The 16,909-nt window shown below is 36.1% G+C and overlaps 2 protein-coding genes across 3 annotated transcripts in view; one reads left to right on the top strand and one right to left on the bottom strand.

Moving 5' to 3' along the window:
- Window positions 1–16,909, top strand: part of LOC142340489 (uncharacterized) — a 114,628-nt gene that overhangs the window by 64,248 nt on the left and 33,471 nt on the right. The window lies entirely within an intron of this gene.
- LOC142340532 (small integral membrane protein 8-like) lies at window positions 5,245–16,043 on the bottom strand. The gene is made up of 2 exons (XM_075391104.1): window positions 15,817–16,043; window positions 5,245–6,622 (listed from the first exon to the last, which is right to left on the bottom strand). The coding sequence occupies exons 1-2, from the start codon at window positions 15,934–15,936 to the stop codon at window positions 6,461–6,463; spliced, it is 282 nt and encodes a 93-aa protein (XP_075247219.1). The 5' UTR covers window positions 15,937–16,043; the 3' UTR covers window positions 5,245–6,460.

The following is a 16,909-nucleotide window of genomic DNA, read 5'->3' as shown; positions in this document are numbered from 1 at the left end:
CTGACAGGACGAAACAACTCTCCTCCTCCACATTTGCAAAAAGGCTTGATTGCATGCGAGAAGTGACGGTAAAATCCAAAGCTGCTGGCTAACTCGAAATCCAAACAGTTAAAAATATGTCGCCCGTTAAGGAGTTGTTGTCGGGCAGTAAACGATTCTGATGTGGGATAACGGGGCTCACGAGAAAACTCATATGATTATGTCTCGTATTCAATCGCCCCTACCATGGCATTATGCCGCATTGTTCCCTATAACATCTAGAGTCCAAAATTTACAAAATGGTCATTGTCTCACGTTTTCATAAATTTTAACACGCAGTCGATATTAAAGGGTAGCACAGAACCCATTCGGAGAGAAATGTAGTCTAAGCCCTCTGTTACGTTTTTGGATAACCAGTCATTTGATTGGAGTAGAGAAAGGGACAGCAAGCGAGCTTTCTTTCTAATGGAGTTTCGTTTCTCATCAATTTGTTATAGGCTGAGTTATGAAGTTCGTTTTGAATTTTCCTAAGACGTATTCGGATGGGTTATTGTCCTCTAGTTTTTCTACTAAAACAGAGAACTGAAAAACAGCAGTAATGTATGCGGCCTGCACTTGATCAGCTAACCTTCTTACTCTAGCAATAGTTTTAATTGGAAGGCATGTTTGGTCCCATAAAGTATCTGACAGTAACACACCCAAATCTCTTCAAAAATTGCGCGCTGAACCAAATCGAACTAGATCTTCTTAAATTCGTCTGAAGGAGATTTGAAACGCGAAGTGTAGACCAACTTGGTGACATCAAGGCAATAACCCAGGGTACCAGGGGCGAACTGCAGATCGTCCCTGGTACCCTGGGACGATCTGCAGTACCCAAATATGCATAATTGATTACAAGTTCCTCTAAATTTCTAACTCGTTTTAGTTAACAAGACGAAACGCAAATATCAGAACCTATAGCAGCTCCTAACACTTCAAATTTATCTACGTTGTTCGTATTGATCACTTTATCATTTTCGTTCATGATTTCGATTGACCATTTGAACTCGCATTTGTCTTTCCGTAGTTCTATACGGCTTTTTGTTCCTGATACTGTTAGAATTTCCAGTGCTTTACACAATTCTGTTCTGGAATCTGCGATGATTACGTCATCAAGATACCAGCTATGTTGCGCGACGTTTGATAAATTGCTTTTAATTTCAGTGATCAAAGCCCAGAAAGCCAGGGAAAACAAAAATGGACCTTCCTGTTGCACTCCCGACTGATTGTCAAATGTTGAGTTAGTGAAGAGCAAATCAATATGATGGGAGTAACAAAAGCAGGAAAAAATCACTATAATGGGCATTGGCACCAAAAAGTTGAATGAGCTGAGGATAATACTACACTTGACTCAATTAAACGCGTTTCTGCAGCACATTTGGAGTATGCCCCCTTGGTTAGTTTTCTTCATTTTTTTCAGTTATTCTGCTGACATTCACTTTTCTCTCGACTTCTCCCTAAGGGCAACTTCCAGTTGGTTTGCTTCGAACAGGTCAACTGACTCGGAGTTTATTTTTGCTGTACACTTGACAAAAAGACGTCGAATAACCTTACCTACAGTAATATGTAACTCCGTATTGTTTTCTTCAATGATTTTAATCAAGCCCTACAAAAGGTTGAGCGACAAAACTCGAAAGCTGGCCTCTGCTAGCTGAGTTCAATAAATTGGTTCTGGATGTCATTGGGAAATTGGGCGTGAAGATGCTTTGGGTACATTCTGGACGGTAGAACGGCTACAAAGTTTTGAAGACTGCAATTGTAAAAGCACATTTGCTCCATCCAATTGAAAAGCTTCGCAAATAAAGTCCTCCATCGAGTCAAGGAATTCCTTTTTCCTTGAATGTTGTTTCAAAATCAATGCGGGTTTCTCTGTTGTCGGGTGCTATTCCTTGCGATGACAAAATTTTTGCCGCATGGACAAATTATCCTGAAGACAAAGTGTTTTGATTCAGGAAGCAAGCGCCTCCATTGAGTTTTTGCTACTGTTTTGCTTGCTTCATTGAAGCCGCTTCGCTTTACATCGCTCAAATCTACTCGCCATTGAATTTTCCTGTTGCTTCTTATGTTTTCTCCGCCTCTATTGAAAGTCCGCAAAAGACATTTGCTTATAGCGAAAAATTCCTTCGTTATCAGGACAGACGGGATTTGTGGTGCAATCCTCTATGGTTTCCGTAGTATTTTCGCATCATCTCAAACGAAATTTTTCGGGTATAACGAGCGGTGTTGGAATACCTTTACTGCATATAGTTTTGAAATCCGGTAGTTCTTTTGGATTGATACTGGGGCCTGTGGTATCATTTCCCAGTGTTGCAGATTGAATCTACTCGTGTATGCATGCAGATAAAGCTTTTCATATATTTTTCACTGTTGACAAAAAGTTGAGTTAATTGCAAATATGCCAAAATTAATTTAGAGCCCAAACATTCATCGTAGTCTGAACCCCATTTGAGGTATCTCTTTTGGACTTGACCGTGTTCCAAAATTGAAACTTTATAGATATTTCTTTTATCGCGGTGAAATCAGACTGTGGTTTTCAATTTTTTTTGCGAAAACCAATACCTGGCAGGTTCAACTAAATTCAATTTGTCGAAATTGGCAAATTCAACAGGACAAATCACGCAACAAAAGTAATTGACAGACCATGCATTATTCGCTGTGCAAATGAAGGAATTCAAAAAACTGACCCAAGGCAGTTATTAAACTGGAATTATAAATAAATACTTAGCATGATCAACCAGCACGCCCCAAAATGGTAGATTTGCCTATCAGAAACTCATAAGCTCTAAGTGTATCTAAAGATATAAAAAACTGTCTGGAAGTTGGATAAAAGTTCAGACTAACTTACAGTTTAAATTGCAATCTAAAGTCATACAATTACTTATCAGAAAGGTTGAAAACTTGTAAATATGAACATTAAAATGTCACTTCCCAGTAGCAGCATAATTACATACCTACCTTTTTTGCTCCTTTTCAAATTAAAATGAAATCTTTCGCTCGACTTTCCTTTCCACTTTTTCCCAGCAGATTGATCTTGAGGAATTTGACGATTCGCACAAATTGATTATCATCAACATAACTCTCCTTATTTCAATGCTGAGATCTAGCAATTTTGATAGTTTAAGCCAACCCACAATTCATTTTTTAAAAAATGCCGTTCTAAGACACATAAATTAGCTGTTTTACGAGTGCGATAACTACTTAACAGTATCAAACTGCGTGAAAAAATGCATTGAGCAAAACTTTTAACATACTCAATAAAAAAAATTCAATAGTCGAATATAATTTTTCATTCAAATGGTATTTTTCGGCAAAGTTTTGAGCGGCAAAAATTGACGCAATAAATTAATCATGCAGAAATTCCTGTCTCAGAAAAAATTTGAACATAAATTATAGGTTAATTGAAAAGCTTAAATTTTTTTGGTTTCAACACTGTTCTTGTAAAATTGTTAGTGAAACTTTGATTCCTACCTGTATTTGTTATTTGGCAGCTCTCGTTTATTTAGTCACAGTAATGAGCGGCCCTATTAGCTTCCTTGCCAGCTTTCAGTTGTTTTAGGTTTCTTGTTGAAATTTTATGGTTGCTATAACTTTTCAAAAATTATGTCTTCAAAATTAATGGGCTTTTCGAGCTTTGCCACTTTTTATCTTATTTTTGCCACCTTGACGCGTAGTCTAAGCAAAGAGAGAGGTCCATCATCTGTAATCTTTGTTCAAGTGAATTAGAATTTAGTCTTCGTTGCTGTTTTATCTTTTAAATAATAGTTTTTATTTTACTAAGCTAGTACCAGTTGTCATCTTTTTTGATTTGAGAATTTCCATCTTTGAGGTTCTATTCTTCTCTCTTGTCACATATCACACCTATGACGTTGAAAGAAGGCGCAATTGATTATATCTTTTTTGAACAGAATACGATTTTAACGGCATCGCCACCTTTTTCTCTCAAAATATTACCCAGTTTTTGATTTTTTGCCTGCATTTAATCTTTTTGTAGTCGTGTGACATTCTGGATGATGGAACGTCTTCACGGCTTCATAAGTAGCCATAATTGAGGCTATTTAACAATACCATCATAGGAATTTTCGGGCTCGGAAAAATGTGCGATCACACATTACAGAGCCTCCTTTTTTAAATTTATACTCAAACTGGACAAAAGTATGAAGTTGCAACTGGTTAAACAACATAACACTCAGTAGTAATTGTTTTACTGTTTTTACAATAATCAAAAATTAAATGTAGTGGTTACCGACATCATTTTTTTCAAAAAAAAATATTTTTAAAACCGCTAACACTTTTAAAGTTTAAAGGTATTGTTTCGCGTTTTGTTATCAAAATTTTGTTTGGTTCTTTTCGAACTTGTTGTTTGTCCCTATCTCTCTACGTTCTTTTTGCTAATTTATTTCAAGTACATAAATTTATTCTTAGAAAAATCGAGTACCTGTTTACTGGCCTGGAGGGGCAACCGTTTTCATATCCTGTAATTTTGATTGGCCTCAAATTTCCTCAAAATATGCTCACCATGAAATTTTGTGCAAAAAAAAACTCGATGCTGTTTGAAGATATCAATCTCGCGGTAGGATTTTTTTTGCTCAAAAGCAAATCTCAGCTGTGACGTTTTTTTTTTCATGAAGTAAACTTTCATTCCCAAATTTACCAGCCAGTTGAGCCTTTTGATCTGTTATTCAGGTAAAGCAGAGAGCAAAATAGAACTAGAGTTCTAGGCAACTAGGCTTCCAACAAGCATAGGATCCCAGAAGCCATGCAAATAATCATGACCGATTCAGTCTGAAGAACTAGAATTGACATAATGCTATGACAGCAAAGGAATTGAAATAGAGAACTAAAAAATAAGTACTTGAGGGAGAAAGAACGAATTTTTCTCAGATTAACGACAAAAAAATGCAACGTGACATAAGGAACCTAAAACGATTCTCCAGCATCAGCAGAATTTCAAATCTTAATTTTAAGGTCGTGACGTTTATTATTCAGATTGTGTTATCAAAAAGTCTAGATGCAGCCTCTGAATTTTATTCAGAGGCTGGATCTAGATTTTTTTTATTGAACAGCTAATATTTGCCAATTCTTCACTTTTGTCCTTGAAACCCCCAATTTAACCAGAACAATGATCCATGAGACTAATTCTTTCAATCAAAATATTGCATTCAATCTCATAACAACTCGATTACAGAAAAGTTTGAGCCACCAATTGACAAGGAATGTTCGTTGTCACATTATTCTCTGGAAGTAATCCAAATTTCGGCAGTAAAAACAAAAGAACAACTGAGAACATGCGGTTGTTGGCCTAATTGTGTTCAACTGCGCTAAGGTAGAAACCACATTTCTTGTCATTAATTCAGTTTGACTACCATTTTAGTTGCCATTTTTGTCAATTCTGGGATTGTGTGATCCCATTTGAGTGCTTCAATGGCAATTATTTTCTGTAAATTGGTAAGCTTGATGCTATTTTCCATCTTCTGTCAGCTCACATTCCTCAGAGATCACAACTCTTTTTTAGATTCTCTCATAAATGGAAGGCTTTCTACAGTCGACTACAAGTTCCTTAACTCTTAATTACGAGTTATCTTATAATTCATTCCACCAGTACCTTGCAACAGTTTGCAAACAATGCAAAAAATAAGGCTGAAATCGTAAAATACTTGATACATAGGACTTGGAGATAAGTCTTCATTCAAAAATAGAACTGACTCCATGTAATTTAGGGAGAGCGAGTAATGAGTAATACTTGGGTAACTCAAATTGTCTCCAATTTAATTACTTGACCTCAATTCCAATTTGCCCTCGATTTGTGTCACGTTTTAATTCAATTTTGTTTCAACTCGTCTTTTGATCGAGGCAAACAGCAGGAGAATGAATAAATGATCAAAAGACCATTCATGCCCAACCCTTCATTAGCTTCTATCATGCCTTCTATGTTATACCCAGTGTGCAAAAATTTGGCAATTCACTAACTTAGTTGTCATATTATCAGCAAAAATATTACAATTCAGTATCTACATTTTTACTTCTCCAGACTGTACCACTGTCAAATTTCAGGTCAATTAATTCTGCTAAATAGGTTTATTTGTTTTTTGTCTCACAGCTCCGCGTACCCATTAAATTACAATTCCTCCGTAACTGAATTGCGCAATTATCTGCTTGGTTAACTCGCGTTATATTCCCGCCCTTCGTCCCAGTTGGCACCAGATGTTGGCTCAATATTGTTATATTTGTCCAAATTACCATTTTGTCCAAAAATTCACCACTCTGGACAGAAGCATGTAAATCACATCATCAACGACAGCCGTAATCTTGATTTGCATTCTAATTTCGGTTATGAATTGTTGGATTTTGCACAGTATCAAACAAATATTTGTGAAGCACATCTCCCATTTTTTTTAACGAACTGGAGGTGGAACTTTGTAAGCAGAACCCTCTCGTTGTCAGTTCACTCCCACCGAGATTTGCGTTCCACCTGTCTGTATGAGCCATCTGGTTGGTACGCTATCTTGTACTCATCTCCGCTGGCACGCACTTTCATGTTCCAGTAGAATAGATAACCGAATGCTAGTGTGGCTGCAAGTCCACCACTCCACATGATAAACTTATTCTGGGCAAACAAAACAACAGTAAAAATTTATTCACAAGTTACACTTGGTTTAGGGAAAATCTTATCTCAATACAGCAATCTTCAAACAAAGGTGCTGGAGTTTTGAAAATGCACGCGACTGACCGGCTCGACCCCCAAGAGTTTTTTAAAACTGATTACTTACTTTATTAAGCGAATCAATTTATACTCAGCTAAATCTTAAACTATCAAACTGTATAAAATGGCAACTGGAAAACTCGGCAAACAGCAGGTTAACGCACTAGTAGGGGCCGAGGAGTCTAGAGGGGAAACTTTCGATAAGAACAGTTGATAGTTTTTTTTCAGCGATGATATAGTAGATAGTCAAGTAAGACACTCCAGAGATGACGAAATTACCAATTAAAATAATGCCATCAAAATGCTATGAAATAAATAGCAAGCAAAGCCTCTGACGCCTTGTGATGTACTCGAAAGAAATACTGTGTCACTGAAATATGTCCATCTCAAAGCGTTGTCCCTAAAACGTAACAAGTTTGAGCTCTCAAACACACGTATAGAGACGCCTATTATTATGGTAGCATTGTTGAAAAACAATTTCGAGATGTTTTTGGAAGCGCAGATCCACCTGTATCAGACACCAATCTTTGGTTTGATGCATTAATTACTTTTACTTTGCGAATGAGAGTCCTAGAGAGAGGTTTCTTTGCCAGGTTAGGCAACTTCAACTTTAAAAGAATCATCCCCAGGCGGAAAATTGAAAAGTTTTTCTGCACACATTACAAAGGATAATTACCCAGGAGTGGAGCCAATTGGCATGGGTGATACACAGGAAAGTTTGCCTTCTTGAACCGTGATTGATATAACCTGTAATGACCTCAGTCAAAATTTTGGAACAGAAAGCTCGTGACTGGCGGTGTGTGGAATCGTCGAGAGGGTTGACTGATGAGACGAAGCGAAAAAGAAGATAGAAAAGTGCATTTGTGATTGCAAGCATTGTACGGTTGAAACCTACCTTTTTCTATGACTATCGGAAAAAACGATAGCGGACGTCAAAATTCTTAAAGAGAACAAAACAGGGTGACAATTATTGTGTTTTCTGCGATCAGACGGAACAATAAAGAAGTTCTCCAAATACTAGGAGCTGCCGTAAGTTCGCCGATTTATGCAGCATAGTGTTGGCACAAACGCGTTGACAAAAGGCTTGGTTGGCATTGACGTTTTGCTGGATAAGTTGGTTTATCTAGATGACTCACAATGTTTTCACAACACACATCACATCTTTTCACAACACACAATTCTTTCATTCTGTACAGTTGCTTCTTGACCTTCATTTTTTAAACACTTTCTTATGCATTGCTAGTTTTAAACGTTAGCACAATAGTTCTTTTTAAGCAACAGATTCTGTAACATAGTTCTAATTGTAAATATCAATAATTGTAAATTACTCCTGTAAATATCCTCCTGTAATATATTCCAATCATGATGATGACTGCAGAAAAGTTTAATAGTTATTCAAAAGCGGATCTTTATAAAATTTATTGCGAACTTTATCAAAAATTAGAGGAGAAGGACAGTCTCATCGCCGAGCATGTGGTAACCGTGAGTGAATTCCTTAAAAAATCGACACAGGTAACAACTAATTCAGCTATTATAACACCAACGATTAACACGAGTGCAAAAAATGACGTTTTTATTCGAAAGTTTGAAACATTAGAGATCGAGGAGAAAACAGAAAATTTTTTAATTGGTAGTAGTATAATCAAACACCTGGCAAGAGATCGGACATTTCCTCAGGACTGCAGTATACATGCTTACCCAGGCTCGACAACAAAGGAGAAATTGCAATTATTACAGGGTTACGATCGAAAAAAGATGAAAACAGTTATTTTACAGGATGGGACCAATGCTATTCCAAAACAAAAAAGTGATCATTTAGAAACATTATTCTCAGATTACAAAGATCTTGTCTCTGCAATACAGGAAAAGTTCAGCCCAGAATCATTGGTATTGATGGAAGTGCCTCCTTTAAAAAAATTGCCGAAAAACGAACAGACAAACAACAAAATTTATGAATTCAATGAAAAACTGCGAGAGTATATTACACAAGAAAACACTGAAAAAATCAAAATACTTCCTGTGTGCAACATGTTGAGTCAAATGGCAAATTACAACGCTCTCTTTTACGATGACATACATTTTAATTTTCAGCAGGGAATTCCGTTTATTAAAAACGCAGTTTTAAGTCATTTTCTTTTAACTTCTTGTAATCTTGTTCGATTACAACCTTTGCAATATTCTCAAAGTGCATACGTGAGTAGGGCTAACACTTACAAACCATGGAGACAAACATATCGTTATACAAATGGATTTTAGCTGCAGTTTCTGTTGTTTTTAAGCTATTTTGCAACGTGTAATGATTTATAATCAGATATAACCAAAAATGGCAGGTATTCGACTCATAGTTATACTATGTGTACTACTCACATCCTCCGATAGTATTTCAGAATGTTTTTACAGTCTTCCTTATGCATCTCGAATACCTTCATTCAAAGGAATCTGTAACAGCAAACAATGTGCTTCACCATCCAAATTCAACTTTTCCTTTTTCTTGGTTGTTATATGGTATCTTCTACTAAAAAGTGGTGATATCGAAATAAACCCTGGACCAGTTCTGCCATATGCACTTATGATGAAAAAGTTTAAATTATTTGATTCCAGAATAAAAATTCTACATCAAAACGCCAGAAGTTTAGCAGGACAACATCTGCTGTTGAAAGAACTCATTCAAGACATTGGTTACAACTGCATATATGCGTTTAGTGAAACATGGTTGTCACAAAACCATCCGGAAGAATTTTGGCATATAGATAAGCAAAACTTTGACTGTTTTCGAAAAGATCGCATCCAAACAACAAAAACAAAAGGTGGTTGTATTATCATGTACATTCCAAAATTATTAAAACCTCGTCTCCGCGATGATCTCAACTGCTTTCCGGATACAATTTTTGAAAGTTTATGGGTTGAGTTGAGCATACAAAAAAAGAAATGCGTTTTGAATTTATCATACTGTCCGGAAAAAAAACTTGTTAAGATGTTTTTGGAAAAATTGGTCCTGGGAATTGATCTTGCTATGGCTGAAGGAAAATCTGTCATACTTGCTGGAGACTACAATTTAAACTATTTTGCAAAGCGCGATAGAAGTCTGCTGCAATCTGTAATTTCTCCATATGACCTTAAACCAACGAATAATGACACAGCTACAAGAATGATTAACTCTTCTTCAACACTTATCGATTATATCATAACAGACGATTTCGAAACTGGCATAGTAGCGGATATGATTTTGAAAACTGATCATTTTGCAACAATCACAGTTCTTAAATCTGTGATGCTAAAATCAAAAACTACAAAGAAAAAGTTTTTTGACAAAAAAAATATTCAGCCATAGCATTCCAAAATTTTATTAAAAATTCAGACTGGAGACACTTTTACGGTGCAGTGACAGGAGATATGATGTTATTAGAATTTCAAAGAATTATTGAAAGAGCATTAGCACTACATGCTCCAATTAAAACCTGTTATATTAGAACAGATAAACCAAAATTCTTGCTTCAAGAAAAATGGTTATGTGAGGAAACAAAAAGACAGTTTTCAAGAATTAGCGATGATGAAACTAAAAATGATTTAATCCGTCAAAAAGAAAAACAACTTCTTTCAAGTTTTATGGAGTTAAACAGTGAAAAAGCCAGATGGAAATTCATTCAAGATCTTCGTAATAAAGAAAAGACTCAAGCAAGAATTCAATCTTTATTAAACAGTTTTGGTGATAAGATAACAAAGCCCATGGAAATCGCAAATCTTCTAAATTACAGATTTTCGACTCTAGGAGAGTTTATTGGCTTGCAACAAACAAACAACATTCCTCCTAAAACTGCTCCGAGAAAGTGTTTCAATTTCCGATATATAACAACCAAGGAAACAAATGTGCTCATAGATTCTTTGAATACAAGTAAACCAGTCGGTCCTTCAAAAATACCAGCTTGGGCAATAAAAGATGCTAAAGCAGCGCTAGCGGAACCACTATGTTATCTCATTAATCAATTCATTACAGAAGGAAAATTTCCAGAAGATCTTAAAAAAGCTTGTGTAACTCCACTCTTCAAAAAAGGGAATCCCGAAGACCCACTCAATTATAGACCTATTTCTGTCACTTCTGCTTTGTCAAAAATTTTTGAAAAGGCGTTCAGTTCACAAATCACAAGTTTCCTCGAAAGGGAGCAATTATTGTCGGCTAGTCAATTTGGTTATAGAAAACAAATTTCAACAATTGATGCTATCCTGAAATCGACAGAACAAATAAGATTAGAACTCAACAAGAAAAAAAATGTTACAGGGGCGTTTTTAGATCTTTCAAAGGCTTTTGATTCTATAAACCACAAAATACTGTTACGGAGACTAGAAAATATAGGTTTCGACGAACATGCTACCAATTTAGTAGAGAATTATTTGAGTAAAAGAACGCAAAGAGTTGTTCTGAATGGAATTGAATCGGACTGGATAAATTTGAAGAGAGGAGTTCCACAAGGTACTATTTTAGGACCTCTATTATTTAACATTTACGTCAACGATTTAGCAAAGATTGTTGAAGAGGATTGCACGGTTGTACAGTACGCAGACGACACTTTTCTTTTTACATCCGACACTGATGAAATATCGGCAAAAACAAAACTTGAACATAACATCTCAAAAATTATTGATTTTTTTGCAAAGTCCCAGTTAGTAGTGAACAAACAAAAAACAGAATATATTGTGTTCAGCACCAGGAAGAGGTTAACAAATACTGTTCTGAATGTTGACAATGAAAGAATAGCAGAATCAAATAGTGTGAAGTATCTTGGCGTAATTATAGACAGCAAACTAAAATTTGATGGAGAAGTGAAAAAGATTCTTCAGAGAATGGCTTGTGGAATAAAAGTTTTGAATACACTAAGTAAAAGTTTACCACAGAAAACGAAAGTCTTATTACTTAGTGCAATAGTAATAAGTCATCTACATTATTCCGCTCTAATTCTGATAGGGTTGCAAAAGTCATTACTCACAACTTTAGAAAAACAATTGAATTGGGGAATAAAATCCATTTTTAATAGGAGAAAATACGATCGGTCTACAGATCTCAAACTTCGCAACAAAATACTACCAGTTTCTTTTCTCTTGAAATATCGTTGCTCAAAATATTTTATTCGCTTACTCAGCAACGATCTTCCAGCGTATAAAATTGAACCTCTCTCTACCATGAGAATAAAACAACATGACAGGTCAAAAAAAGTAACTTTCGATATAAGAAAGAACAATAAGTTTTTAACTGATTCTTTTATTGCACAAGCCATTCCAATTTATAATAGTCTGCCTTCTAATATTAGACTGAAAACAACATCGAAAGCTTCCTTAAAAAAACAACTGAAAGAATATTTTTGGAAAGAATTTTTGAAGGACCCAAAAGTAACTGATATTAAAGATGATATTGAGAGCATTAGATTTTAATTTTAATTTTTAATCTTCACGATGTACATATAAAATTGTGAGAACATTTTATGTTCGCATTTTAGGCCATTTTTTAATAATGTAAGGTCAAATTTTTAGTTAAGTAATTTAATGATTTTATAATTTTACATAATGTTATATTCTTAACTTTACATTGCCTCTTTTACCATTTGCTTTTTATACTTATGTGTACCAGAGGAAATTAACAATGTTCTTTTTTTTTATCATTTTGCAAAACTGTCTGGGCGCTCCTAAGATGGTTTAATCACTGCGGTGCAATAGTCCCCCGATGAGGTAGGTTAACAACGTCTTGGAAACGTTCGATAAACTCCAACGATCACCCTTGCAAAATAAATTTGGTTACTTCACGAAATGTGTTGGGATCAAGCTTGTGTCCGAATCAGCAAAACAAACTGGCTTAGGTAATCAAAAAAGCAACTGTAAGAGCTGCAATTGTAAGAACCAATTGTGAGGCCGCCATTAGTTTGCTTCTTGAAAACCAAACTACACTTAGAGAGAAATATCTGTTGCCCTCGCTCTTTGCCTCAGTCGAGAGCATGGATGGTTGCAGCACCTCTTCCACTCTTCCAGACGTTGGCTTAAATCTCCAAAAAATTGAATTTCGAGCTGCTCTAAAAGTATACATTTGGTGTCCCAGTTTATGCGTTCGAAAAAATGCCCTGACTGCAAATCAGGAACTTTAGATGCGTTCGGAGACTATACAGCATCTTGTCAAGGCCGGGAAAATCATTTACCGCCATGATCGCATACGCGACAAAATAGTTTCAGCTCTTTATACGCGACAAAATAGCTCTTTAGCTTATGTTGCCTGTGTGCGAACAAAAGAACTTATTACCCGACGACAATTCTCGGCCAATCGATATCTACCTGCATGGTTGGGTGTCAGGTCATCATCCAGCAGCGCTGAACTTGACCGCCACTACCCGGCTGCAAGCCAGTCTTATCTCAGAAGCTGCTGGGAAATGTGCCACTGCTCTGGTGGCAATTGAAGACAGGAAGTTCAAACAGTATGCAGAAAAATGCGCCGACAGAGGGATTCGTTTGATTCCATCGGCGTTTGAATCCTTTGGAGGTTTTTGAGACGTTGACGAAGACACAGAATTTCGACCTCTTGTCTCACACGATGACCGGGGAGATCAAAACAAAAATTACGTACAAACAAAGTTTTCAGAAAATTGAAAAGAACAGCAACAAGGCAGGAGCCAAAGAAAGAAAGAGCATTGACTACTACAATTCAAATCAAGTCTTAATTCAGAATGACCTGTAAACAGGTAGAAAACATGATTAACTATGATTAAAAAACCAAGTTCGTGAAATTAACTAAATTGTGATTAAAAAAATCAAGAAGCATACTCAGATCTTTTACAAACCGCTCTGCTTCTGCTTATGTTGATTTTGAAAGTTTGATACACTAGATCAAGATCATTTGACCTCAAATACGGACCAAAAGATTGACAATAACCAATAACCAAACTTATCCAATAGTCAAAGCAGACGAAGTTGCTGGAACCCACAAATTTTATTTCAGCAATTCAACTTCAAATTTACTGAAATGAATCCCTTGCTAACAACAGTGCCTTAAGAGATTTCGTTGCTACTAAATGCTTTCGTCAGCAGACTGGCATCTTATTCACTGCCTCTATTTGCGTCCTAAGGAACAAATCTCGCCAAATCCAATCAAGGTGATAGAAAGTTTTGACGAAAGTTGCCAGGCTGCGATGAGAATTTATACATTTAGTAATTTTAGGCATTTTAAGCCTCAAAATACATGTAGTGCAAAAATAATGTAGATATATAACGTCAATAACGGGCACCGTAAATTGTTGTTATTTGCCAAAAAAATGGGAGGAGGAACTCCTACTCCACAACAGATAAAAAAGCAAAAGACACCTCAAATCTTTCATCTTAATCTCTTCTTCAGGGATAATCCTAGAAGTCAGAGCATATCAACATCATGAATCAGATTTAAACATAATTCTTAACAGCAAAAATACCAGAGAATTAATCATCTGCATATCGAATGCAGAACGATAAGACGCTAAGTCATAACTCAAACAGTATCCCATGTGCAACGATTGTAGTAACAACTCTGATGTACAGGATGCGCTTTTTGAATAAAAAAAATAAAACAACAACAGAACAAAATCAGACACCGGCCACGAGACCTAGCGAATCTTGCTTGAACCTACATGTAGAAAGAAATTGTTATTCATGGACACTCCAACAAGAGAACTACACAACGAGCCAAAAACAAGTCTTAACCTCACAGCAAACAAGTTTGATCTTCGTCATTCATACTGGTGCAAAATTGTACGGCTACAATACACAATATCTTTTGAAGACGTGCATATGAGAAAAAAAGCGATTAGGCTGGTCTTTCGTCAATGTCAAGATAGTGAAGAATGAAAGAAATTTCCAAAAAAATAGGACGAACCAATTAGCCTTATGAATTAGTTAAGACCGCCTGCATGCATTGCAATCTCCCGTGCCCTCAGCTTCCAATCTACACTTCCAATTTCGGCATAAAGGGTACCATTTTCCAATTGGTCACTCGAATTCGGAGATGAAGCTATTCTATAATGAAGCCAAAAATAGTACTCAACAATATTGCATTCAAAAGTTTTTGATACTTCCAGAATAACTAACAAATGCGAAACGGGCTCCAATATTAATCTGCCATTGACCAATCAATCACAAGCGACCTGATTACTGGAAGCACCTCAGAGAAGCAGCAAAGAAAACTGAACAGTCATTAATTAAAAATATATATAAAGCCAAGCAAATTGAATCGGCCAAAAAATGTCTTCCATGCAGAAAACGCGCACGCGAGGGTTCAGCTCTTTTTGGTTTCAAAATCAGTACTCCTCAACCTCATCTATTTTCCTTTAAGCCAATCAATATTCACCAAAGCACAAAAAATCTAGGGTTCACATTATCAGTTTGATTAGGCAAAGTTTCTAAAGGATGAATTATTGCGTTTGGACCCATATCTTACAGATCTTACAACGTCTAACAAAGATCGAACGCTTTCTGAGTTATCTCTGACAATTTAAATATGAACATCAAAGGTGCTTTTCGCAGGTTTCATTTTGCAACAATCCTCACTTTGAAGGCAACGGCTCAGGTTGATTTCAAGCACATAGGAGTTTAAGCAATAAATCATCTCCCAGATTTTAAATAATTGTACAGAAAAACGATACATAACTGCTCGCTCATATGTCCAACACGAATCAAGCAAAAACCAGCTCTGTAAAAACCCTGAAAACCACAGACAAGTAATGCTAATTTTCGGCTAGTAAAATAGTACGATCCGATCAATAGAATCCACAACTACTTTCAAGCCATTCAAAATAGTCATTAAAAACATTTAGGATACAATAACTGACGTAAGATAAGACACCAGAGGCTATTACACCTCTAAACACCCATTAACAAAGCCTTCGATAACTACTGAGTCATTTTCTAGTGTACAAACTTCGAAACTATCATGTTCTTTGTTTGCTACACTAAGTCTCACTCATGAAAATCTCCGTTGAAATCCCCGTTTTAGACAGCAAACATGGAGACATTATACATGACCAAAAAAGTTTTATTTACAGTGTTTCGATATTTCTAATGGAGTAAAAAAAATTAAATAAACGAAAAAAAGTTACCGGTTTAACATATAGTTCAAAATTAAACACTCGAAAGAAGTCAGTTGTTTTCACAGAAGATATTCCACCAGTGTCCCGTTTTCCACTGCCACCTGCTTTTTTCTCATTTGGCAAACTCATTCTGTCATCTGAAAAATGGCCACTCAGAGAGAATAGGATGAAATAAGTATGTAAAAAGAGATATCATTTCTCAGAAACTAGCTTTATTCTCTGCTTGCTGTGGTAGATCTTGTAAATCCTAGGTCTTGTAATACCGCTCCACATCTATTTCTAAAACATTCCTAAAAAGATTCCTAATTTTTTTTCTTTTAATTAAAAATTCAACTCTCGATAAACGCAAAAACTTACCGGAAATAATTATATTTGAAAAGCACAAAACTATGGTACTTAGATGGCATGTCTAACGTAAAGGAATAAGAGGGAAACAAAAAGGCACAAAATATTTTCCCGCCCATTTTCGCCGAAAACTTTGAGCCTAATTTTTCTCTAAAAATTCTTCTATATTTTGCAATGAACCATCGTATTAAGCAGAATGACAATAGATATTTCCCCAATTGCGTTCCTGTTATTGAGCAGAATGATAATCAATGAAGATGGGATGTTTGTCAATTGAGCTACTCAGTTGCAAGACAACATTACTGTCAGTTCACAAGAAATTTGTGCATGGACACGTTCAGTGATCGACAAATTTCCCGTCTCAAGCGAGCAGCGAGAGCAGCTTCATGTTCCAACTTTGGAACAGTCATTACCTTGAAAGGAGCCAAACGGGCTTTGCCCAGGAAGAATGTCATCACAGTTTTAATTTCACCAGAAGGGGAACTTATCTGAGTTCTAAGAAATGGGACAGCACTTATAACGTCATGAGAGTTATCACTACAAATGAGGAGTTCAAGATGTTGGAACCAAGTAACTTCTTGATATTTCGATTGTTGCCAATTGTGGCAGTTCAACACGCCATGCAAAAAACCTATCAACTGAGTCTTTGTCTTTGGAAAACTCAACATTCATGACCCGCCAAATGTCTTTGAAAAATACACAAGCACCTAAAGTGACCGGGGCGACAAGACCATTTGGGTTGTCAGTGTTTGGCAAG

Source organism: Convolutriloba macropyga, chromosome 1 (assembly GCF_964194025.1).
Source record: "Convolutriloba macropyga chromosome 1, txConMacr16.3, whole genome shotgun sequence".
NCBI lineage: Eukaryota > Metazoa > Xenacoelomorpha > Acoela > Convolutidae > Convolutriloba > Convolutriloba macropyga.
Note: the sequence above shows the minus strand (reverse complement) of the source record. Positions and strands in the feature narration are given on the sequence as shown.